The sequence below is a fragment of the Grammomys surdaster genome, unplaced genomic scaffold, assembly GCF_004785775.1.
Source record: "Grammomys surdaster isolate TR1022 unplaced genomic scaffold, NIH_TR_1.0 270, whole genome shotgun sequence".
In the NCBI taxonomy this organism is placed as follows: Eukaryota; Metazoa; Chordata; class Mammalia; order Rodentia; family Muridae; genus Grammomys; species Grammomys surdaster.
The window spans coordinates 1,629,346-1,655,004 of record NW_021604711.1 but is presented as its reverse complement, the minus strand read 5'-3'; the positions used below and the strand labels follow the sequence as shown (position 1 = coordinate 1,655,004).

Sequence of the window (25,659 nt, the reverse complement as noted above, 5' to 3'; positions counted from 1 at the left end):
CACCAGGAAAAAAAAAACCAGTGGTAGTCCTGGTGATGGTCCCAGTGGCCCTATGAGAAGGAAGGCCTCCTCCTTGCCAGGTGCCATAACTTCCCAGCAGCGGCTAAGTTGTGGAAGGGGTCGGGCAACTTGGGAGTGGCTGAGAGGGAACAGAAGCAATGATACCTGTGGATGGGGGAAAATGCCCCGTCCGAGCACTAGTTCAGCTAAAGCATGAGGATCAAGAATTCAAAGCTAGCCTGGCCTACATCTTGGGATCGTGTCTCCCAACACACACACACACACACACACACACACACAGAGTACATATGCACGTATAGCAGAGACAAATGATTGGCTCAAGGACTCTGTTACTTGGGGACTTAGGACTTAGGTAGACCTGGAACTGCCTCTATGGTATAGTTGATGCAGAGGTGATGCACTTCTGCCTCTTTTTTCTTGGCTGTGTGACTGTGAGCAAGTTGCTGGTCTCTGCAATACTTCTCACCAAATCATGGCAATAAGAACATCCCTGTGATTCTGGATTCCAGACAGCAGGATAAGTACTCTGGTATAAGGCCCTACCTGGTGCTTTCAGCCATCCTCAATCATTTGAGTTAGAATCTGGCCTGCTCCCTCCTTGCCATCAGACCCAAGAAAGATGCTTGGGTCTTGGTTTCCTCATCTAGAAAAAAAATTTCCAACTGTCAGCTTCACTGAGGTGTGAACTTGTGAGGCCTGGCAGGCGACAAGTGGCAATAAATGCTTGTGTTCTGTGTCCCGTACAAGAAGGACCATGTCGGACACCTCTGAGCCTGGAACTCTTTCCTGCTGTGGCCAGAGAGCTCTACATAACCCTTCAAGGACCTGTTCTGATCCAAGGGTAAAGAGCTACTGTCTTTTTAGAAAGCCATGGAAGAAGCTCAGAGAAAACTGTGTGGCTTAGAAGAGAACTGTGAGCATTTTAGTGAGAGCAGGGGCAGAGAAAGGCAGGTGAAGGGGCCGCGGTCTGCAGGACTGGAGTCTGAACAACAGCTCTGTTGCTGCACTGGTTGAGTGTATGTGCAGGTCTCCATCCTCTGCTTTCTTCTCTTTCTTTCTTTCTTTCTTTCTTTCTTTCTTTCTTTCTTTCTTTCTTTCTTTCTTTCTTCAAGCTGGCCTTGAACTCTTGGAGCTCTGCCAGCCTCTGCCTCCCAAGTGCTGGGATTAAAGGCGTGTGCCACAACTGCCTGGCAATCAGTCCTCTGCTTTCTATTCTGCTCTGTGTCCGTGAAAATGCACACCTCCTTGGGAGGTGTGTGCTCCAAGTGTTCAGTGAGTGCCTACTGTGTACTGTGGAGGCCAGTAGCCAAGTGTGGTGCTGCTCCCTACAGCTTGCCTCATAAGGAGTCTGCATGAAGGACCAACACACAGTAGGTAGGGCTGTGAAAATGGCATCTGCTGTTGTACAGGTAGTGTCATGTCACATGCATGAACTATCATGCATGAATTTCAAAATGGTGGCCATTTAAATACAGCAGGTAAAAAAAAAATATCTAAGAGGTAAGTATCCCCTGTGTTTTTTCATGTGGCAGTGGAAGGAGGGTAGGAAGGCAGGGAAGGACATCCCTGGCTGAGGGAACAGCCTTCAAAAAGACAAGATCAAAAAGGAAAGCTTAGTTCTGAAGTGTCTGAATATGTCAACAGGGGAGGAGGGTTGGAAATTCCTACCGAGGGAACCAGGAAAAGTCTGAGCTTGGCCAGCCCCACTTCAGAAAGCTCTCTCTGCAGTATTGTCGAGGGTCTGCAGCAACTAGCACCGAAGTGAGAAAGCTGGACAGCAGGCAAAGCACAGAGGGTATCAGTTATCCTGAGCTGGACACCCACAGAGCACAGCCACAGTAGGGCTGGTCACCCTAGTTTATCCTGAGAAAGCACCCACCCCAGGTCAGCAAGCCTTGGAGGCTCTACAGATGGCAGGGCACTGCACACACAACCAGAGCTGTGCGTGAGCGCTGTGCCTGTCAACAGGCCTGCCACTGTGCAGCCATACTAAATGCATACAGACATTGTGCATCTCATGGGAATTCATGTGTGCTTGGGGTGTATGACCAGTGAATGGGGAGGAGACTCTAACAGCATCTGGAAGGGCTGCATCTAAGGGAACCTGTCACCTCTGACCATCCCAGTGGTGACACAACTAGTTTGGAGCTTTTGCTTCCTGTCTTGGAAATGCTTATCCTTTCTCTTGCTTCTTCAAGTCTCTGCTTCTGTGGCACCTTTAGGGAGGCTTTTCCTGACTGCCCTCACTAAAATCACACTCCCATCTCTAGACACACTATCTTCTACGTTTTTCCCCACAGCATTTGTCAACCTGAGACACCCTATCATTTAACTTAGGCCAGAAATCCATTCCTTTCCCGAGAGCAGAGTTGTATCTGTTTTGTTCATTGTTGATTCCACAAGGCTACATGCACAGTATGTGCTCAATGAATGAGTTGCTCCCCCCACCCCAGGTTTGGACCGTCCTCTTTCTTCAACTCACAGTCACATGCTAACACAGGCTGAATCCTTCCCATCCCAAACCTAAGTTTTCTGTAGAGGGGTCTGCTCTCCCGGGAGTCAGGGTAAGAAGCAGCCTGCTGGGATCCGAATCTAATGCTCTGGTCAGTTTCTGAGTGGTCATGTACTCCCCCAGCCTAACTGTGCTACTTAGGGACAGGAGGGTAACAGATGCTGCTGCCAGAGGTGGCCAGAGAGAAAAAGTTTGGTGGCCTTCCATCATGCCCCTGACTTGCAGGAACAGCCTAGCCTGGCTTCCTGAGCAGATCTCCACTCCCTAGCCTGGCCTTTCTGTTTCTTCCAAGGATGGTCTCTTACCTCTCTTCCTGGTTACTAGTCCATGAAGGTCACCTTCTCTGACCCCACCCAGGTGAGGTAGGGCTTCTTCTTAGGACTCTTATATCTATTTATAGCACCTCACATGGAGTCTGTGATCCCTGGGCTGTTTGTCAAGTTCTCTGACTAACCCATTAAACTCCTCCTGTTTGAGGGACTTGTCTGAGTCACCCTGGTGCCTGGGAGGCTGGCACGGGACTAGAGTCACTTTACCCATGTCTGTGACATGCTTTTCCTACTTCCTCTGTTCATTCCTCGAATAGTTCTCAGGCACCTACTATGTGCATGGCTCTGAGCTAATCCTTGGGATACAGCAGGGGATGAGACATTCGGGATTCCTAATGGGGAGGGGCAGGTGGCACGGGAGGAGGGCTGCGGTAGAAATCAAATATGCAAACCAGGCATTCGGGGCCTGAGTGTTGGCCAGAGAGCTAAGACTTGCTCGAGCTCCGACTGACTCCTTGACCTTGTGCTTCTTGCCCTCACTAGACCTGGCTTTCCAACCGACCCCAGAGATTCCTGGTTAGTGTGAGGACAAAGGTTCAGCGACCGACGGAGATGGAACCCCAGTCAAGGCTGGCAAAAGGTATTTCAAATGTTTAGAATGACACTTTGTTTAGTCTGAGACTACCCCCAGCCTGGGGAGTAGAACTGCTATAATGTTACAACCAAAACAGTTACTTTGTCATTAGGCAAAGGTTAGCCACTGAATTCCCCCGCTCCCTAGGTGCTGGCGTGCCAGGTGCTCATAGAGGCTGGACTTAAACGCGTGCTCACACAACAAGGCGCAGTAAACTCTTTCCCACGGTCGGTGAACACTCACCTGGCACGCGCCCGCCGTGGGATCGCTCTTTTCCTGCTGCCCTAGGAGGCAAGCCGGTGGTCGCCGCTCTCTTCAGGGGAGCACATGGAAGCTCACCCTCGGTACGGCTCAAACATTTACGAGTCCAGCCTCACTCAGGACGTACTTTTAACTGCACCGAGCGCATCAGCCCGGCCCGGCCACCCTAGAGATTTTGGACTTTTCCAGATTACGACCCGCACATGCTGTGCCGTAGGGGGGCACAGGCTGGGGTACCCAGAACCACGCCAGCACAATCCTGCGAGTGGGTAGGGCTGTCATCTTGATGGCAAGAGGGCGGAGCCGGGCTGGACTAGGGGAAAGCTGGGTTGGATTCCGGCTCTTGGAGGGTGGGGTTTGTGCGTGACAGTTCGAGCGGCGTCTGATAGGCTGGGGCCTTTTCAGGCGGGCCAATCAGTACAATGGGCGGGGCCTGCGTGGCGCCGTCGGCAGGCGTCCGGCGCTGCCCAGTGTGGCAGTGGCGCCGCCCGCCTCGGACGCTTGGAACCGTCGTGCCTGTGTCGCCTGTCGCCCATCGCCTGCCGCCGCTGCCAGCCACCAGCAGCCATGAGCGCGCCCGGCCCCGGTGTAGTCTGCTGTCCTCTAGATTAGTGCTCTCCGCCGCGACGGTCCGCAGCATGGAGTCGCCCGCCGCGAGCCCTCCGGCCAGCTTGCCTCAGACCAAAGGTAGGCTCTCCCGCCCTACTGCGCGGCCCGAGCCACATTCAATTTGAGCCCGCCCGTGACCCTGGACTCCCTTCCGGGCTGGGCACAGGCATCTGCACTCCAACCCAGAACTGGGTCTAGCCCAAGCCCGGGACCTCACGGGACCTCATTGGAATCCGGATCTTAGGCCGTGGGACTTCAACCAGGCAGGACCTTGTTCTCCTTACTCCGCTCCAAGTCTGGAGCCTCCCCGTGAGCTTCCGGGCTTCATCCTGGACTCAGCCGGGATTTCAGTGATCCCTGCTAGAGGGTCTTAGGACTGCATTAACCCCCTCACACCAGGCTCTTGGATTTTGTCCAGGCTGGAATTTACTCTCTTCTGGGCCCCTGGGCTGTGTTCCTAATGCCAGAAACCTGTCTACTCTTGAATTCAGAACTCCTCCTCTCTTCCAACTCCTTCCATCCTTGTAAATCCTCCTTTGCCCCATGCCTTGGTGGCCTGCACACTGGCCGCCTGCGCTCCTCTCTAAGGCTGTACCTGTAGAACTTCCTGGTGTCTTCCCTTTGCAGCTCAGCCCATGCTACCTGCTACTTGTTGATTCAGTTGCAATCTTCTCACTGAGTTTTAGGAGCTGACCGATTCTTGCACCTAGTGTTTCTTGGTCTGCTGCTCTTAGACCTGCAGTGTGGTTCTTGGGCTAGCGCAGGCCAGGGGCTGACTGTACAAGGCTTGGACTTGTCTTCTCCAAGTAACTGTCTTTCCTGGAAATTTCTGTGAGGTGGCAGTGGTGCTGCGTGGGCAGCAGCAGCAGTATTTGTCATGGGAAGTGAGGGGGACAAGATTTGGAGGTCAGAATGCTTTTTTTTTTTTTTTTTCCAGGAAGAGAGAAGGATGTTTTTGACATGTCAGAGTTTCAGTAGGTTGGACTGCAGAAGAGATTTCCAAGCTGGACCTATAGATGTGAATGGGTTGACTCTCTGCATTCTGAACTGCCTCACCTGGCCAGTCTCTGGCCATGTCTAGGCCTTATCAATGAAATGGCTATTAGGAGTGTGATGTGAGATTGACTATAGGTTTGAAGCAGGCATGTTTGAGATAATCAAGAACCCAGCATAGCACCCAGCACATAGTAGGTACCCAGGGGAAAATAGTTCCCGCACATCTTTGACTGTTTCCAGTTTTCCTGCTGGAAAGGCTCAGCCCTGTAGGGTCTGGGCCCAGTTTTGGATTGCAGCTGCAGAGTACAGAGGACAACAGGGATGGCGGGCACTTTAGAGGGTGCTAGTGCAGTGGTGGCCTTCTCTCCTTCTGACCTAGGAATCCTGGACTTCAGGAGTTCTCGTCTTGGGCAGGCAGGGGCCTTTTGGGTCCCCTGCAGCTGGCTTCCATGGCTGTGCAGGAGCCTAGTGGGCGGGGTAATTGCATCTTACATAAGTGGGAGGCCAGATCCCTGACCATTGCCCAACTTCTGTGAGTAACTAGGGAGGCACTTATTGGGGGAGGTGGCTGGGGAGGGACTTGCAGTGCAGACCTCGTGGAACTTGAGAACCAGGAAATTAGATGCTGCTCCACTCAGGAAGGGTTTGGAAGCGGTGTTTGTTTTGGAGGCATTTCAGCTCTTCCAGGCAAGAGCTGCCTCATCAAAATAAAAGTTGCAGTTGGAGATCACAGGGGGAAAGATTGTGAGTGACACGGCAAGGCAGTGTTTCGGGTGATCGTGGACTTTCATGTGCTTGGTGACTTGAGGACTGGCACTGGACATTCCGGGCCTCTCTTCTGAGACGGCCAGTGTAAATAAGACAGATTGTAAGTTAGGTAACTGGGTGGAGTCTCTTTCCAAGGTCCAGGATCCCTGTAGCCTTTTAGGGGTCTGGAGATAGCTGTTGTGGAGGACTGACAATATCCATTCACCAAAACTCTAAGAGATTTTTTTTTTCTTTTTGCCACGTGCTATACATTGCTTTGTTTATTACTCATCGCCTCATTTGCCCATAAACAGAGGCTCAGGAACACTAGCCATTCACAGAGGCTGCACAGCTATGATGGCAGAGCACAGCTCCAGCAGGACTCTATGATGATCTCCCTGGGGCTCCTTCCATCCCATTCCCATGTGAGGTGCTTAGGGGAGCCGTGGGACACTGGTAACCTGGCCATCACCCCCATGTTCACTGGAGCATGAGGCCTACTGAAGCAGAGGACCACCTATTGTACACGCAGTCTTTACAGTGGACGCTTCCCTTAGTGTGGCCCTGCAACAGATGCAAAGTGGAGACCTTGGTGAGGCCACACCAATATGGATCCTGACAGGAATGCTTTTCCACCTTTGCAGGAGGCTTAAATTAAAAATTACACTTATACACACACACACACACACACACACACAAATATATGCATGCACATGTATGGGGTCAGTATACTTTGTGGGTATTTGTTCTTTCAGTTCAGACATATGGATTTGTCTTCCATGTGGGTTTCGAGCATGGAACTTAGATCGATCATCGGCTTGATAGTAAGTACTCTTACCTGCTGAGCCATCTTGCTAGCCTGTTTGCAAAGGACTTTGAACAGAGCGGGGAGTGGTAGCACCTGACCTTTGGTGGGGACTGCAACGTTATCTATGAACTTCTCACTGGCAGCCTGTTCTTTGTGTCCAAGCCTAGGACGTTCTCCCCACATGTGTGAGGCGTGTAGGTCCCACAACTTTGTTGACTTCTCCTGTCTCCTTGCTCAGTAGTGGAGCACTGGGTGCCATCTGAGGCCAAAGGCATCTGGTACAGGGGCACATGTAGTCAGGGTGGTCTGGGTTTGCATGTCATATTTGTCCTTGTACATATTGTCAGGGATGCCCTTTGGCACTCTGTTGGAGGTGTCATCATTGGAGGCTAAGGAGCACTGAATGTCTTGTCCTGGTCCTGTCTGCTATGGTTATAGCTTTCCTCCTGTCCTGGGACTTGGAAAGACTAGAGGGTGGCACCTTGGGGACTTCCCCCAGTCCTGGTGTGACGCACAGGAAACTCTCTATCAGCCAGCCTGTGGCTCAGGGCCTGAAGGCAGTAAAGTTCCCAGTCAGCCTGTGTGGGGAGAGGCAGCCAGGCTTCCGGTGGGTGAGTCAGCAGGCGCTGGATGCTGACTCACCACAGACATGCCAGTCACTGCCTATAGCTTAAAGGGGCAATGCCGGGCAGGGGCTTACATACCAGCACCTGTAGGCTGCCCCTGGCCCTGGGCAGGACACCATAGGTGGTCTGCTCTGGACCTTCAGTTGAGCTGGGATTCTGGGCAGATCCTCCTGTCCTGTCCAGGAACTTCCTCTGTTAGGTAAACGACTCTTGCTTCCTCTTGCTCACCACATGAGAGTAGATGGCAGCTGTTGTTGACTGCCCCTGGCCCAGGGAACAGGCCTGGTGAAAGCCAGGAGCAGTGGCTTTGCAGGGTAAGCCAGATTGAACTGCCTGGAGTCAGCTCTGCCCATTTTGCAATGTAACATTGAACAAATTGTATCTAGTGCATTCTTGATACTTTGTGTAGGTTTAGGTCCAGTGAGTATGGGGCATCTTTCAGAGAAGAAGCTGAAGTGTCTCCCCCTCCCCACAGCAAAATGAGTCCTGCGCCTTGCCTGTATGGATGCAGATGGTCTTTATCCGGTGGCATTGCAGCTATGTTATAATGGGCCTAGGATCCCATCCTGACTCTTACTTCCTCATCTGGGCAAATGGCATAGCCTCTTTGACTCCCAGTCCTCTTCTGGGCAGTGGGAGGGAGCGCCTCTCCCCTGCAGGGTGGTAGTAAAGATGGGAGATAGTGTTTCCCAAACAAATAGCATCTGTCATTATTTAATTGTTGGGATTGTGGCTGGTTCTTATTGGGAGGTGAATAAATGGCTTCTGATGATATACTCATAGAATTTGTAGCACAAGCCTTCTTTGGTCAGAAGGCCAGAGTTTGCCAGGCTCTAGGACAATCTTCCTAATGCTGTGACCCTTTAATATAGTTCCTTGTGTTGTGGTAACCCCCGCCACACAATTATTTCCATTGCTATTTCATAACTGCAGTTTTGCTACTGTTATGAATTGTAATATAAACATCTGTGTTTTCCAGTGGTCTTAGGCGACCCTTGTGAAAGAATTGTTTGACCCTAAAAGGTCTCGACCCGCATGTTGAGAACCCCGAACTCTCAGCTCTCTTTCTCCTCTGCTTTCTAAGCTGTGAGCTACTATTGCTGCCTGAACTCCCTGAGGAAATCAAGAAGGGAAGCAGAGAACTGAGGTAGTTGGTCCTTTCTGCAGATCTGTCCCTGTCACTCAGCTTTTTTGACCAGTGGCCTTGAAAGCATAGGAGAGGGACGCTTGGGAGGTGTAGGGCCGGCCTCAGGGTAGAATCTCCTGGGCTAGTTTCTCAGGTAGTAGAATTTCATCCATGTCAGACCTGGTGCTAACCTGGGGAGTGAGTGAGTGAGTAAGTGGGCAGCAGGACTCAGGTGTGAATTCTCCCACACCTCCCCTTGGTTGTTTTTCCATGTTGCCCATATCTTTCAGGTCTGTGTGCCCAGCAGCCCCTGTAGATTTTTCTTCCCCCATTGCAGGTAAAGAGCAGAGACAATGGCAGCTTGGCCTATCCTACTGGGGCACATAGACAACAAGCCTAGCGGTACTTGGCCTTGGGAGGGTCAGCAGCTTCCTAGCTCTCCCTCTCCTTCTCCTGCCTGCAGGGTTAGGGTAGTAGTGCCTTGACTGAGCTGGAGTCCAGGGCTACTCTGGCTTCTCAGGATCTTCTGTGCAGCAGCTCTCACAGCTAGTCCCGACTCTGAGAAGTTTAACCGGACCTTCCTTCTATGTATGGACCCATGGGGAAGCCTGCTCTGTGATCCCCTCTCCTGCTTTCCCCTCCCCGCAACTTCCTCTCTCTCCCTTTGCTCCCCATCTCCCCAACACTGCTCTTCATCTTCTCCCCCCCTCCTCTTCCTCCCCTTCTTCTTCTTCTTCTCCTTCTCCTCCTCCTCCTCCTCCTCCTCCTCCTCCTTTTCCTTTTCCATATTTATTACAAATGGTCCCCCCCCCCCCCGTTTTATGTGGTGTTGAGGATCAAACTCAGGATCTCTGGGGGTTCAAGTCAGGGTCTCATGCACACTAGGTAAGCATTCTACCAGTTGAGTTATATCTCCAGTTTTAAAAGTTGCACTTATTAGCGATCAGTTGGTGGAGGCAAGAGACCAGAAGTTCAGTGTTGTGGTCCAATAGCTGTGGTGGTATATGCCTTTAATTTATGCACTTAGCAGGAAGGGGCCATCATGAGACTCTGTCTCAAAATGAAAAATTCAATGTCATCCTCAGCTGTAGAGTATCCAATGAGGTCTTACGTGATGCTGGCTTAAAATACACAGATAAATAAAATAGAACTTTGGTGTGCCCAAAGTCTTACGTGATGCTGGCTTAAAATATACAGATAAATAAAATAGAACTTTGGTGTGCCCAAAGTGTGTTTAGCCCTCTGTCCTACAGAGGCCCAAGCTGTTCCACACTGTCGACTACAGGGTATCCCTGGGATGAGAAGAGGAGGAAGCTGGAGTCAGATGGCTAGGATCACTGTGTCTCTTCTCTCTTGGTTTTGGCTTCATTGTATTGGGATCTCAGTGGAAGGGAAGTTCTGTATGCTGGTTGATGAGGTGCTAGTTTAGGATAGTTCAGAGTCTATGTGGGTGAGTGTTTTTCTGGCTGCCCCAACCTGTGTGTTGTCCACCTGTGGGGCTATGTGGACAGCCTTGGCTTTAGTCACCTGCATTACTGCAGATGACACCAAGTTCAGGAGTTTGTCTTGAGTCAGCAAGTGTGCAGTGACAGGCCAGGCTCCTTGGGGACAGGGCTGAAAAGGCCCCTGTATATTAGCAACAGAGTTTTGGCACAGTAAAAATGTAGATGGTGGTATCCGGGATCCAAGGGTCAGTACTTCGGCTTGGCGCATGATAATGCACTGAATTGCCATGGGAGTGGGAATAGGTGGGCTATCAGAGGAACAATTTTTAGCTGAAGGGAAATGAGCATTTTGACAGCCCTCAGGATGAAGGCTTAGTGAGGTCTGTCCAGAGGAGAAGGACTCTTGATTATTTTGACCTGTGAGGCCAGTACTGGGTCCTGGAATTGGTTGGAGCTCTGCCCTCAGTAGCCACAGCCTCTTCCCCTTTCCATCTGTGCTTGGCCATGTTGCCATACTCAGAGGGCTCAGGCATTCCATGGTTACCTTATCCTGCATCAAGTGCTTACCTGCCTTCCAGGCCCTTGAAGCTGGCACATTTTATCTACCCTGGGGAAGCTGCTCACCAGAAAAGCTTGCCCTTCTTCTTGGTGCTCAGTTTATTCCGCTCAGTTGTGGATGGCCTAGCATGTTCTCTGAAAGACTGCTGCATGCAGATGGCTAGCTGAGTGGGCAGATGGGACATCTTGCTTCTGACACTTAAGTGGCAGTATTAGCTTCCAATTTAGTTGCCCAGGCCCAGGAGCCGTATGAAGCTTTGGCGATGGGGCGGGGATCGTAAACAAGGCATGGGTGTCATTTTATTTTAGTCATTAGAAACCATGGGATGGGACTTACTGACTTATGGTGACTGCTCCCGAGGCCTGCTCTCAGACTATCCCTGCTGATGGTTGGATGTTAGAGCAAGAGAGTTTGTTTAGGGTCACATCCATACCCCAACAGATACTCACAGTGCCCTTTGTCATGCCATCTCTCCACTTTGATCAACTTGTACAGTGGATCAGTAAAAAATTTTCCCTCGTGGAACAACTGAGAAGGAGGTGTAATATGGGTGGTGGCCTTAGTTATGCTCCCTGATCCTCTGTTGGGCACTGCTGGGTCCTGGGAGGTCTGCCATTCCTCTTCACATCACACTGAGGCTCTGCTGCCCAGAGAGGTGGAATCATGTGTCTGAGAGTGCAGAACAAAGAAGGTGCTGAGTGAGTGAGGGTTGAGCCCAGTCACTTGGTTCCATAGTGGCCTGTCTGGAAAAGTAACTTCGAGAAGCCACAGGTGAGCCTGGGAGGACTCAGGGACAACAAGGGGACTAAGTTTCAGCATCAAGTGCAGGGTCAGTACCAGCCTTTTGGGGTTGAAGGGCAGAGAGCATGGTCCGTACAAAGCAAATATGGTGGGAAACAAGGTGGCTCATCCAGGGAGGTGTGAGGGGACAATGGCGTGAGGGCAGGAGAGGGGGCCAGAATTTCACCCTATCTCTGGGTACTTCATCATCAGGGCTGGAACCTCAGGTTAGTGGTTGAATCCTTCTCAGCCTCAGTGTCCCCACTTTCTGCCTGAGGAACTGCTGTGAGGTTGGAGTGAGCTATTTTCATGCCTAGTACTGAGCTGGCCTGCACAAAGGACCCCGCGATCCTGGCAGGCCTGTGGTTTGCTCATGGTGGCCAAGAGCCTCTGTTTGTTGTGGTGACAGTCACCACCTTGAGCCACACCTGGGTAGCCCCAGGCTGCCTGACCATCTGGGCCCAGCCCTGGTACTGGCATTGGATAGTGCCAGCAGTGGCTGGTGGCTCGAGGCCTCTTTCAGGGCTGTCTCCATGGCAGCCTTGCCCATTCCCTCTGACAGCTGGCATAGCTGCCCTAGTAGCTCAGGTCACTCTTAACATAGGCTGGTGGCCTTGTTAGGGTAGTTGGCCGTGTGCTGCCCAGCCTGGGACAATAAGAGAACCTTGCCACCATGTCCAACAGGCAGGTATGGGCATGACCTTGACAGATGGGGCAATTGAGGCCTGGCAAAGGGCATATCTTATAATATCTCCCAATCTACTGCAAGAGACACAAGAGAGCAGAAAGTGGAGGTGATGTGGGTGGGCAGCAGGTCCTACTTAGACAGATTTGCCAGGGCTGTGACTCTGGATGTGCTAAGCAGAGTTGTGTATTTTATTACAGATTTTTTTTTTTTTAGACAGGGTTTCTCTGTGTAGCCCTGGCTGTCCTGGAACTCACTCTGTAGACCAGGCTGGCCTCGAACTCAGAAATCCGCCTGCCTCTGCCTCCCAAGTGCCGGGATTAAAGGCATGCGCCACCACCGCCCGGCTAGAATATTTTATATTTTGCGTACAGAGAGCCTCATATCAGAAATGAAAACTAGATAGTGCAGGCCAAAGTGCAGAGAAGTAGCTTGTACACGTGCCAGATGGGGTACATGCAGAGTGTTTGCAGCTGTCTACCTCTACCCTAGCACATGTAGCCGGAGGTGATGCCTGGCAAAGACTTGGACCCACGAGTGCATGAGACTCAGGACTTGTCCTTCCAGCACAGGGAGAACCCCCACCAAAGGGGTCTGCAGTGGGCCCAGCTGTACCTTGGTCTTCTGGTCAGTACTTTTGAGAGTCACTCTGGGCTGTCCTGAATACACAAACCTTACTGCCTGAGTCACATTCCAAGCTCTAAATTGTGTGTAGCTATGGATCTGCCAGAAACTGGTTTAGATGTGGCTTCAGGAGCTGAGGTCTCCAAGGCAGGTGGATGTAGGTATGGTGGGCAGTTCCCGACTATAGGGCTAGGTGGCCAGAGTTAGCTGACGGCAATTTACAGGATCAGTGGAAGTCTGTGGAAAGGGCAGGTACTTGGTCACTGCTTTTCTGCTCTGTGTGACACTGAGGAGACTTGTCATGTTTACCTCTCTTATTCTGCTTCTCCCTGAAGTTTTCTCCCCCTGTGGGGATCAGAGCCCCTGCTTCCTGGAGAAGCTGAGACTGAAAGAGTCAGTGCTTGCTGCCAGTGGTGGGTGCTGAGCCACGTGGCCCTAGAAGTAGCAGGTGGAAATCCTAGGGCAGTTCATGCCAGTTGTGCACCAGGCCATGTCCTCATTGCCCTAGTGGGTGTCTATGCTCTGGTTGGACCAGTGGGCAAACTGAGGCTCTGAGTGTGGAAATACAGTGAGCAGGGAATAGAACGCAGTCTCAGGCACTCCCCCACAAAGCTTGATCCTTGTGGAAGGACACAGTGTGGCAAGAGTTATTGTCAAAAAGTCCCACGACCACAGAATGGGCAGCTTCCACAGCAGGAGTCAGGATAGGCAGTTCTCAGGCCACACGGGAGTCTGGCTTTGTCTGTGTTTGCTTTCAAGCCTCTTTGGCTAAAGGGTGGCATCTCCCGTGGCTCGCTTATCTTCTTTTTCTGTACCTGTTCCCTCTACTATAAGGACGCCAGTGGGACTGGGAGAGCACTTACCTGGGATTCATTCCCCTCTCCCCCATGCACATGTGTGTGCACATGCACACATGCAGACACACTCACCAGCCCTGTTGCTGGATTAGGGCCAATCCTAATGATATCATTTTGATTTAAGTAGCTGTGAAAACCCCATTCTCCAAATAAGGTCACATTCTTGGGTACTGGAGGTCAAGACTTTTCAGCATCTAAGTTTTGAAAGACACAGCTCAACCCATAACAAGAGACATGAGCTTTTGTGTGGTTGGGAACACTGGTACTGGGCAGACGACATTCCATTCCTGGCAGTAAGAGGCCTGGAGACTTATAGCATGAGTGTGTGTGTGTGTGTGTGTGTGTGTGTGTGTGCTATAGGCACAGCTGTCTGGTGCCTCCCAGCTGCAGTGCAGCTCCCAGGAGGGTGGGGCTTGGCTTTGCTATTGTGGGAGGAGAAGAACTGAACCTGGTCCCCAGCATGAGAGGGACCATGCTTGCCTACCTCAAAGCCCTAAGGCTCCTCTGGGCACTGATCACACTGACTCTCAACATGTATGTGTGTGTGTGGGGAGGGGGAGGGGATGGTCAGGTCAGGTAATGAGGACCAGGGGCCTGAGTAGATTTGCCCGGCCTAATCTGTGTGTGTGTGTGTGGGGTGGTGGTGGTGGTGGTCAGGTCAGGTAGTGAGGACCAGGGGCCTGAGTAGATTTGCACGGCCTAGGACTAAACATTGACCAGATCCCCGTCTTTTCTCCACTTCAGGAAAATCCAAAAGGAAAAAGGATTTACGAATAACCTGTGTGTCCAAGCCACCTGTGTCCAATCCCACGTGAGTCTGCCTTAAGTTTCTCACTCTGTTGAGACATGGAGAGGCGGCCTGGTGGAGGCCAGGGGTGTGAGTAAGAAGCAGGCATATGGGGGTCGGAGGTAGGCGAGAGAGCAGTCTCTTCTCATCCTGTCTTGGGGGCTCCAGTGGGACTTAGGCACATTGGCTGTTTGCCCCATGCCTTCCCAGTCCTTGTCTTGGGGTCTCTGTCAGGGCTGCCTGGCAGCTGCACCATCACACTTTTACCTGGCGGTTGCTCAACAATCAATGAACTGAGGGGCTGTGTAAGCTGCCCCCATGGCCAGCATATTTCACCCTCCTACCCCCTATTGTTCCTTCTCTCAGAGAAGCTTATGGATCTGATTTCTCCACAGACCCCCCCGGAACCTGGACTCCCGGACCTTCATCACTATCGGAGACAGAGTAGGTGGTGACTAGACACCGAGAGAGGCCTCCTACTTTATCCCATAGGGTCACTGAGCAGTGGCTGTGGGTGGTAGACAGAGCTGGGCTCTGGGGAGGAGCTTATCTCTTTTTTTTTTTTTTGCTTGTTTGTTTGTTTGTTTGTTTGTTTCGAGACAGGGTTTCTCTGTATAGCCCTGGCTATCCTGGAACTCACTCTGTAGACCAGGCTGGCCTCGAACTCAGAAATCTGCCTGCCTCTGCTTCCCAAGTGCTGGGATTAAAGGCGTGCACCACCACCGCCCGGAGCTTATCTCTTATCTTGCTGGTGGTTGTGGCCCTGGGCTACCTGCCCTTAGACCTCCTATTTGGAAGAAGTACATTCCACCTGCCTTATAAGGGTGTGGGGAGCTCAGAGTGTTGGCTGTGGATCCCACATGAATTCTGTATCACCTGGCAACAACATGTGGGGCATGCAGGCTCCTGGGCCCCCCAGACCTCAGGTCAGACCCTAGACTCCATATTGTACATACCCCTGAGTGTCTTGGAAGACCTACTGTTGAGAAGCCTGATTTGGGAATGTACACTAGGGCAGAGTATGCTGGGAGCCTCTTCTTGGAAGATCCTCCCTCCCCAACCCCTGTGACTGCCTGGTGTTCTGTTAGTCCGATTGTGTAACCCCATGTCTCTCACTCAGGGGAGGGAACTCCCACAAAGGTTCAGTACATGATTGACTAATAGCTCCCTTTGCTGAGATGTGTGTGGAAGACTTCTCCCAGCGTCTCCGAGTTTTTGTTTTGTACTCATTTTATAGAGATCAGTGGCAGGGTCAGATTGGCTAAGTTCTTTCCACAGGGTCACACAGCATGGCATATAGCAGCTTCGAGCTCAAATCTGACTAGCTGGTCCTCTGCTTTTTTTCTGGGTGAGAGACAAGAGCCAGTCTCTGGCTTGATGATCACCAATCACCTCTCCCTTTTGCTTCTTAAGAACTTCGAAGTGGAGGCTGATGACTTGGTGACCATCTCAGAGCTGGGCCGAGGAGCCTATGGGGTGGTGGAGAAGGTGCGGCATGCTCAGAGTGGTACCATCATGGCTGTCAAGGTAAGCAGGGCTTTACCCTACCTGGAGTAGCACTAGAGGAGGCATTGTCTGAGCTTTAGGGTGACTCCCTACCTGTGGCTCTGTCCCTCACTGTCATCATCAGTGTTGAGGCAGAAGTTCTCAGACAAGGCTGGGCCATGGATTTCCCCAAGGTTCCTGTCCCTCGTGGACTGGGTAAGGGGAAGCAGCCTAGATGTGGCCCCGACATGTGGTTCCCTGCAGCGCATCCGGGCCACCGTGAACTCACAGGAGCAGAAACGTCTGCTCATGGACCTAGACATCAACATGCGCACAGTCGACTGCTTCTACACTGTCACCTTCTATGGTGCCCTCTTCAGAGAGGTAGGCTCTGTCTCTGCCCACCTCTTGCCAGTCATAGGTGCCATTCCACTCCTATTGTGTGAAGTTCCCAGGACCTTGGGTATAGGGGAGCTGTACTCAAGGTATAGGGGGCACTCTGCTGCCTGATGAAGTTAGCTGGGATCTTGAGAGGCAGGCTTTCCTGTGGCTGGACAACTCTGTGCCTCAGATTCCTTGTCTGAAGATGAAGCAGGTGAATGAGCAGTTCTCTTCAGGTTGTAGTCAGGGGCCTGGAGCTCCGTGCCAGCTGAGATTTGTATTTGTGGTCATTTGCTTTCTGCTAGTCCTGTAGTGGCTATTCAGGGGAAGCCCCCAGGGGAGAAGCACTGGAGGAGTGAGGATCTGGGCTAGATTCTAGATGTATGTTAGGGAAGAGGAAAGCAGGGTGAAGCAAGGTATAAGGTCTAGGACCAGGAACATAGAGCTGCCGTTTGAGCCAGCTGGAAGCATAGAGTGTTGGAAATAGCATGAAGTGAGCACCAGGATGGAGCAGTGACTTCCCATGGTGACCTGCCATCTTGGAGCTCTTGAGTGGTCCATGATGTTTCTCTGCCCTGGCTTTCCTTTGGGCCCCTCTCAAGTCCCAGTGGTGGCTCAGGCCCCACTTTATGCATCCCATGTGGTGGGCTGAGCTCCTTGTGCAAGTGTCAGCCAGGTCTGAGCTCAGGAAGTCTTGGGCTGAGCCACCTCTTCTGGAGGCCATCCCAAGGCTATGCAGGTTTGCTGGGAAGAAGAGAGGTCATTTGCCAGTGAAGACATTTTGTTGTTGTCCCTTTATGTCCTGACTTGAAAGTCTCAGAACACACCATGCTCCTGCTTCCCTGGGGATACTGTTGAACTGAGGCACAGGTGGGGGACACTAGGGCTAGGGGGCATAAACTGCATGGTGAGGTGCCAGAAAGGCAGATGGCAGTGGTGAGGGGTGAGAGAGTTCATTGCGTCCCTTCCCAGGTGGAGGCTGAACCTGGTGCTCAAGGCTAGACTCTTTAAGATCAGGGCCAGGGAAGCCACTGGGAGCCTGTAGACAGTCCAGGGCTGGGCAGCACTGGTGGACCAGCTAAGCACTGGATGTTCTCACAGGGGGATGTGTGGATCTGCATGGAGCTCATGGACACTTCCCTGGATAAGTTCTACCGGAAGGTGCTGGAGAAGAACATGAAAATTCCGGAAGACATTCTGGGGGAGATTGCTGTGTCTGTGAGTGGCCTTGCTCTACCCAGTATGCACAGAGTCTACTGTGTGACTGAGTCTTGGCAGAGCTGCTGTCCCTCTAAGGCTCAGTACTTCTCAAGTCTGAGCGCAGTACCTTACTGAAGAGGCCCCAGGGATGGGGCTCCTCAGGCTGGGCTGCTCCCATGACTGGGGCTCTCATGTTCCCACTCACTTTGAAGAAAGGAGCTCAGTATTTCCTTCTGTCTTGTACTCAGATGCCCCATGACAGCTATTGGAGGTCCAGGCTGCTTTGGGGAGACGTTTGCTTTTTGAGCCTACTGTTTCTAGAGGAGGACAGCAACTCTGGTTGGGGCATTGCTATAGGGTGGGCAGTGGAATCAAGGATGCCCTTTAATCCTGTTTGCATCTGGAAGCGTTTAAACCATCCCTTGCCTCAGGCTCTTTTTTTTTTTTTGCCTAATCTTCAGAGGTGGCTCCTGGGGGAGTGAGAGAAACTTGGGGAGGGGGTCCTGGGAGGTCTTGGTGATAGCCCTTAGGAGGCACTGCTGAGGGGGGTCCTGGGAAATCTTGGTGATAGCCCTTAGGCGGCACTGCTTGGGATTTGTGGAGTAGGAGGAAGGCAGGAAGCTGATGCGTTTGTCCTAGGACAGCCAGCATGGTAGGCAGGTCTGGGCTGTGGGCAGGAGCTGGGTGATGGGAGCTGGGGTGTGTTTAGAGGAGATGGGGCTCTACTGCTTGGTTATCGTTGCTGTTACCTGGCATAATCGCAGTCCTGCCTCTCCCCCCATTCAGATCGTGCGGGCCCTGGAGCACCTGCACAGCAAGCTGTCCGTGATCCACAGAGGTCAGTGTCCTCCATCAGCCACTGAAGCTCAGGGAGGGACAGACTGCGATATACCTGGTGGGGCATAGGTCACTTTCTGCATTTGTGCCTTTGGCTCTGCTGTGCTCTGAATAGGAGGAACTAAGCGGATCCCTGCTTTTCTGGGCTCCATGGCCCACTTCTCATTCGTATATTTCATGTGCTGTGAAACACCTGGGTTGTAGCGTGTCACTCTAGGAATCTGATACAAGCTCCCTTACCCCACATATAACCATCATGAGCTCTTCTGGGATTCTTTAGCCCCCGTGGCCACTGGTCGGGATTTCCCCCTCCAGGGCTGTACTTATTAAATATCAGCCTCCATTAACTTGGTTGCACAGTACCTAGAGGACACAGGAGGCTAAGTGGACTTTGATGCTCAGCACCCGTCCCATTCTATCCTCAGGTCATTGCTGTTGGCTCTTTGGCATGGAAACTTCCTGTCTTTTCTGGACATCTTTATCTTTTACACATCCACATGGCCCTTTGCTTAGAGGTTCCTGCCTCCTGTGAGGCAGGGGATGAATGGGGCTCCTCATTTGCATGCTTGCTGGCTTTGTGTCGATAGCTGGTAGCAGATGCTTGGATAGCCTCAAGGTAGATTCTCCAGAGCTCTGATGTTTCTCTTTGGTTGGGATAGGCTGAAGTACATTTTGATTTGTCATCCAGCCGAGTGATGGGGCCTGGTGCTGCAGATCTCACTGCCTCTGTTTCCTTGTCTAATCCTTGGGGCACTGGGTAGTCTGCTGCTGGCCCACAGGGCCCTGGAGAAGGCAGCATCCCATTTGGCATGGACTGAGAAAAGTGTGCTCTATTTGTAGACGTGAAGCCTTCCAATGTCCTCATCAACAAGGAGGGGCACGTGAAGATGTGCGACTTTGGCATCAGTGGCTACCTGGTGGACTCTGTGGCAAAGACAATGGATGCTGGCTGCAAGCCTTACATGGCCGTGAGTGGAGGCATCCTTGCAAAATGGAAGACAAGACAAGATTTTGCCTCTGTGGAGTGGGCTGGATTGTTCCAGCTGAACCTCCAGTCTTAGGGACCCTGCCACTATTTAGCTATACTCCATGATTCCTGTTTGGATGAACTTGTGCTCTCTAGTGTTAGGAAGGCAGGAGTCCTTAGGACTGGTGGTCTAGTGGGAAGGCAGGGGTTGGCTCTGGCTCTTGCTGGCCTATGTCATGCAGGCAGGAGAACCTAATGGCACTCCGTTTTGTAGTAGAAGAGAAAAGATTTCATTGAGGGAGGCTTGTTGGGTGTTCAAGCCTTCTGGTCTCTCTTGCAGCCTGAGAGGATCAACCCTGAGCTGAACCAGAAGGGCTACAATGTCAAGTCTGACGTCTGGAGCCTCGGCATCACCATGGTACTGTCTGCCTGGGGCGGGGTCAGCACTGCTGCTCTGTGGGGTGGGAGTCTGTCTGGGTCACCATGGTACCGTCTGCAGCCGGGGTCAGCACTTGCTGCTCTGTGGGGTGGGAGTATGTCTGGGTAGGGTCTGTGGGTTCCATCAAACATTCCTATTTGAGTAGGAGGATATCTGTGAGTTGTAGGAACCCTTTCCTGATCATCATGATGTTCTCTGTACTCTGTGATGTCAGCCTTTTCCCTAGAGCCACTGGTGTAGATCAAGAAATCCCAGCCAATGCTAAGTTTAGTTGTTGTCATACAAGTAATTTCCAAATCAAGAAGGTAAACTCTAAGCTGGGTATGGTGGCACCCTTCTGTGATATGATTCCTATGGTAGCATCCTTTTGTAATGTGATTCTAGGTGGTCAAGGGTATCCTCAGCTTCATAGTGAATTTGAGACCCTGTCTCAATATCCTTCCCAGCACTCAAAAAAAAAAAAAAAAAAAGGCACCTGGTTGCCCCTACTCCCTCCCCCAACCCCCACCAAACAGGAGCCTATTGCTGTCGGTTCCTTTTTTGTTTCTCCAGGTTCAGTAGGATGAGGCTGTGGATCCTGGCTTGTGGAAGCTGAAAGGACCCTTGGTTTGGAGGGAGGAACAGGGCCCAGACCATTAGGATTGAGTTGGATCAGAAAAATCTAAGTCCAGACGTGGGGATGGACCTTTGCCTTCTAGAACTGCCTGGCAGAAAGCTCTAACTCACCTATTGATGTGATAAGACACAATAACCAGAAGGAGCTTGGGGAGGAAAGGGTTTATTTTGGCTTACACACCTTTACTGAGGGAAGTCTGGGCAGGAACCCTAAGGCAGGAACTGAAGCAGAAGCCATGAGCAATGCTACTTCCTGGCTTGATCAGCTTGCTTTGTTACATTACCCAAGACCACTAGCCCAAAGGTTGAGTTGAATGTCTATGGTGAGCTGGGGGTATCCTACATCAATCACTCAAAAAAAAAAAAATGCATAGGCTTGCCCACAGGCCAATCTGGTAGGGGCCTTTTTTCAATTGAGGTTCCCTTTTCCCAAATGACTTTATGTGGACTTGACACAAAACTAGCCAGCACAATGTTACAATGAGGTTGAATTCTTTGAAGACAGGGAGACTTCTGTATTACACACGTGAGAAAATGATATAAGGAGAATAGTCTATCTTCAGTTGCAAAGATGTTTAACAGAAAGGGCCATTCTGACCATCAAGAGCCACAGTTACCAAGATATGCTGTTCTTCCTGTCTCATTGTTTTGAGACTGTTCAAGTTCCCATGATTGATCTCATGACTGTCAGGTAACACATTTTGTTATTTTTAAAGAGGCTTTATCTTGAAGGCTGGGGCCAGAGTTTTACAGTAGGGTTTTCAGGCCCCAGAAACAGGAGCAAGGCTTGGACTGTCGTCTAGAACCTCTCTCTCCGGGTCCACCGCTCATGTGTGTCCTTGGCCTAACATTTCCACTTAAGATGCTGCCATCCCAGGGAGCAATGGCGGGCTTGGTTCAGTGCATCCCTCTTGGTGGGCTCTGGCCTTGGGAGCTCTGGACACACAAATTTTCTGTGTCTCGGAACACAAGGGAGTTACCTTGCACAGACACAGGTCACACTCAGGAAGGTTCTGAGCCAAGAAGGACCTGAGTGGTGTCACCATCCCCACTGCTGTCCTCAACACTCAGCCATTATAGGGGGCTGGCTCCCAGGGGTGGTCTTGTGATGGGTAAACTGTCTTTGAGTTGAGGTAATTTTTGTTTATTATTTTTTAAACTCTTTTTAAAAAAAGATCATCAGAATGGGCAGTGGTAATATATACCTTTAATCTCACAGATTAAAGAGGCAGAGGCAGGTGGATCTCTGAGTTCAAGGCCAGCCTTGTCTACAAAGACAGCTCCAGAATAGCTAGAGCTACACAGAGAAACCCTATCTTGAAAAACTGATAAAGACAAGATGTTTGAGGTCCAGGCTCTGGTGCTTTTTGGTTAGGTATATGGGTGCTACTGAGCTTTCTCTTATTGTCTGCAGAAAAGTCCTGCAGTAGATTCTGGAAATGCTGAGTGCAGTTCTGTCCTGTGGGCAGGCACACATATGACACACACTGTCTTCCTACCTGTGCAGTTCCCATGTTGGCTGGAAAGGCATGGAGACTGACAGGAAAGCCCCTTTTCAGCTTAGTTACTAGTGCTCTCTGTGGGGCCAGTTGCATTTGCTATAGAGGTGTCTCCTCTCTTCCTTACGTTGGTTACAGCCTGTCACCAAGACCTTCCACTGTTCCAGTCAGGAGGTATCCATGCAGGAGTCTGCCACTCCCTGTTGGCCTAACTAGTAAAGACAACAGCTGGATAGGTGGCGCTGAATACTGAAATCTCTGTTGGGGAGGTACTGAAGAGGCAGTAGCTGGGGCCAATAGGGGCTTAGGACTTGACTTAGTGAGGTACTTTGCTGACTGCTGCCTCATGGGAAGGTGTATGTGGCTGCCACTCCTCATGATTGACATGCTATCTGGAACCCAAGTTGTTAGATAAAAATCATCCAATTTTAGAGTGTTTGAAAAAAAAAAAAAACAACAGTAATGGTCAAACCCAGCTCAGGGCTAGCCTTAGTCTGAGCTAGATCTGCCAGTCCAGTCAGAGGAGCTCCAGTAGTTGGCCTGCTGCTTGGTATGAGGGCAGTCAGTGTCAGCACCACTGGCCTGGCCTGAGGTGCTGGGGATGGATGGGTAGATTTCTACTTCATGCTTCTGGGTACCAAATGAGCCTGCTGACTCTGCTGTCCCTACTTCAGATTGAGATGGCCATTCTGCGATTCCCTTACGAGTCTTGGGGGACACCGTTCCAGCAGCTGAAGCAGGTGGTGGAGGAGCCATCCCCACAGCTCCCAGCAGACCAGTTCTCCCCTGAGTTTGTGGACTTCACTAGCCAGTGGTGAGTATCTGGGCTGTGTCCCCTCCTCCTGCAGCAAGTTAACCCTTGAGCCACCTGGTATTAGAAGGCAGGAGATAAAGCTAGCTCCAGCAGAAGTAAAACCTGGGTCCCAGTAGTAGCTTTTAGTTTTGCCTTTGCAGAAAAGGATGAATCAGGTAGACCCAAAGAGTGGAGGGAGTGTGTGTGTGTGTATCTGATAATATATATTATAGAAGATTAAAATGTATAATAAAGTTGCTTTTTTGATATCTAGAAGTTTTTTTTAACCGAATTACAGAATGTTCATAGACGCTTTATAAATGTTATGTTTTTAAGCCAGGCAGTGGTGGTGCACATCTATAATCCCAGCACTTGGGAGGCAGAGGAAGGAGGATCTCTGTGAGTTAGAGGACAGCCAGGGCCACACAGAGAAACCCTGTCTCAAAAAACAAAAGAAAAAAAAAATGTTTGAAGTTATGAAAGAATAAGAATAGCAGTTATACAGACCAAGCTCTCTGACCCTGATTAAATAACCACATGGAAAATTAAAAGTAGAGTCTTATAAATAACTCTTGGATTACAATAGTGATTAAGAAAATACATTCTTAAGAAGAAACCAGCGAGAGCAAACCAATGTTTGTATGCTTTGGCCCGTCAACGAAAAAACAAGAAAAACTTCAGGCCCATGAGGCCAATAACAAAGTCATTGATGAGTTTGACTCTTTTTGATTGAAATTCATGCTCCAGAACCACTGACTGGAGTCTTTCCTTCTGATAAAGGATAGTCTAGTGTATGGTTTAAGCAGAGCATGTCAGGGTTGTGCCATGGACCTAGCCTGGATCACTATAGAGACAACTGGATTCCAAGAGGCAGGGAAAGTTGCCGCAAGACTATAGTTAGTACCCATGGACCCAAAGCCACTTTGCGAGACCCCCAGACAGTTCGCTCCTTCTCTGAGCCCCAGGAGTATGCTGCTTAATGGGGGCAAGCCCAGCCTGTCTAGATTCGCTTCCTCCGTGTGAGCCTGGCTTCACTGCCCTCTTTCCTAGCCTAAGGAAGAACCCTGCGGAACGCATGAGCTACCTGGAGCTGATGGTGAGTGTGTACGGGAAGTGCCTGTCCTATCTCCTGTGCTGTGTAGTGGCTGGATGGGGTGGTCTGGGACTGTAGGGAGAGGGTTGCATCCCAGGGTGAAGGGCTAGTGCTTCTGCCTGGCTCCTGCATGTGCTTGTGTAGTTTCACCTTTGCTCATGAGTGCACTCCAGGCCTTGTGGAAAGGTGCACAGGGCTATGGCAGTGGGGCACAGGAGCCATTGTGGCATCAGGGAAGGCTTCCTAGAGGAGATACCATTTGAACTGAGCCTAGAAGGATGGATATGGGCTCTTTGCTGATGAAGGAAGGGTAGAGGGTCTGGTAGGGCAGAGGTCTGGTACCATTGAGGAAAGAGATGTCTGTGTGGTGGGAGAAGCACTGCAAGAGGGTGAGGCAGAGCCAAAAGCTTTGATGGTTTTGGAGGGCTTCTAGGAGCAGTGTTCCTAGAAGGATTAGCAGGAGTTGGCCAGGTAGGAGTATGAAATGAGGGAGTCTCTCTTTTATACTTTCTCCTGTACCCCTTCACCCCCAGAAACTGTACCTCTCTTTCCTACCAGGAACACCCGTTCTTCACCTTGCACAAAACTAAGAAGACGGACATTGCTGCCTTTGTGAAGGAGATCCTGGGAGAGGATTCATAGGAACTGGCCTGGGACCCCACTGGTCTGCCAGCATCCATACACCTGTGCTGGGGCAGCACTTACCTACAGCCATAAGCTACTGCCATTCTGGTCCTGGGCATTCGAGAAATTAAGGGGGTTGTTCCTGTCTGTCTCTGCAACTAGCTGTCCCAAGTGCCAAAGAATCAGACCTCAGGGGCTCCCAGCCAGGCTATATGTGTCCCACAGTGCCTCTGCTGTTGCTGCTCCCAGGGTCTCAGGCCTCTACCCAAGGGATGAATTTGGAAGGGCCTGTGTACCCCGGCAAATGCTGTTGCTTCTTGAAGAGCAGGCAGCCGGTGCCTCTTTGGACAGGCCATAGCCTTGGTACTGTCCTGGATGCCATCCAGGTTGTATATATATTTTAAATCACAACTGAATGAATGGACTTTGTACACTGTGGCCTCTGGCCTGGATCAGGGACATCTCTTTCCTGTCTCAGGTGCTGAGGACACTGTGGGGATGAGCCATATGAATCCCCTAAGACTTTCCTGAGAGATGTGTTGAGCTTCCCAAGGCCTTCACCCAGCACTGGCCAATGGTCTCTGAGGGCACACTGCCCTCAGATAGCCTCTGGTTGCCACCTCTGGTGGTATCTGCCTTTCTTTTTGAACTATTATCCCTGTTGCCTTTTGCTTTGTCGGTGTTGCTGGTTTTTCTTGCATGGTTTGGAGCTGATCACTTAACCCTGGGTACCAGCAGGCTCCCAGGCACCCAGTGCTCAGACTGGAGTCTGCAGGATGGCTCAAGCTCTTTGCTCAAGGCCACGAGGGAGCTGAACCAACTCTCCAGGTGTGACCAGCTCATGGATGCTAATAGGTTTACTTTGGTGGTGTTTTTAAAAAAAAAAGAAGAAGAAAATATATTTTTGTGAAGAAAGGCCTGCCTATTCCAGCCGTTTCCTGGGCAGGAACCTATTGCTGTTTTAATTAAAAAACAAACCAAAAAAACCCAAAAAAACCCAAAACAAAAAACCTGTGTGAGACTGACTGTGACAAGCCTGCTTTTTCTTGGGGAATTGTAGAGCCCTCGGTGGAATCTTTATTTTGGGACCATGCCTGGACAATATGGCCGGGGCCTGGAGGCCTCATTCTTGGCCATAGTTCACAGGAGGACACAGGTGCTACGCTGAGGTGCTTCATTCCATGGCCAACCAGGCTAGCCCCCTGTAGAGGCAACCTGACTCACTGTCATCCAAGTGATGATTGATGGATGACTGGGTTCGAGGAGGCAGGTTCCACATTGTTTGCATTGTTATTTCAGCTTACAGATGAGAGAATGTGCCCGGAGAGCTCCCAACACTTACTCAAAGCCATCTGAGGCACAGGACAGGTAGTGAAGTGG

The 25,659-nt window shown here is 51.0% G+C and overlaps 1 protein-coding gene across 1 annotated transcript; it reads left to right on the top strand.

The window, feature by feature from the left end:
- The first annotated feature begins 4,172 nt into the window (after nucleotides 1–4,172).
- Map2k3 (mitogen-activated protein kinase kinase 3) lies at nucleotides 4,173–25,310 on the top strand. The gene is made up of 12 exons (XM_028776563.1): nucleotides 4,173–4,384; nucleotides 14,304–14,370; nucleotides 14,742–14,790; nucleotides 15,760–15,873; nucleotides 16,096–16,215; nucleotides 17,314–17,430; nucleotides 18,199–18,250; nucleotides 19,090–19,217; nucleotides 19,557–19,634; nucleotides 22,444–22,583; nucleotides 23,613–23,658; nucleotides 24,214–25,310. Exons 1-12 carry the CDS (start codon nucleotides 4,336–4,338, stop codon nucleotides 24,295–24,297), a joined length of 1,044 nt encoding a protein of 347 aa, XP_028632396.1. The 5' UTR covers nucleotides 4,173–4,335; the 3' UTR covers nucleotides 24,298–25,310.
- The last annotated feature ends 349 nt before the right edge of the window (nucleotides 25,311–25,659 follow it).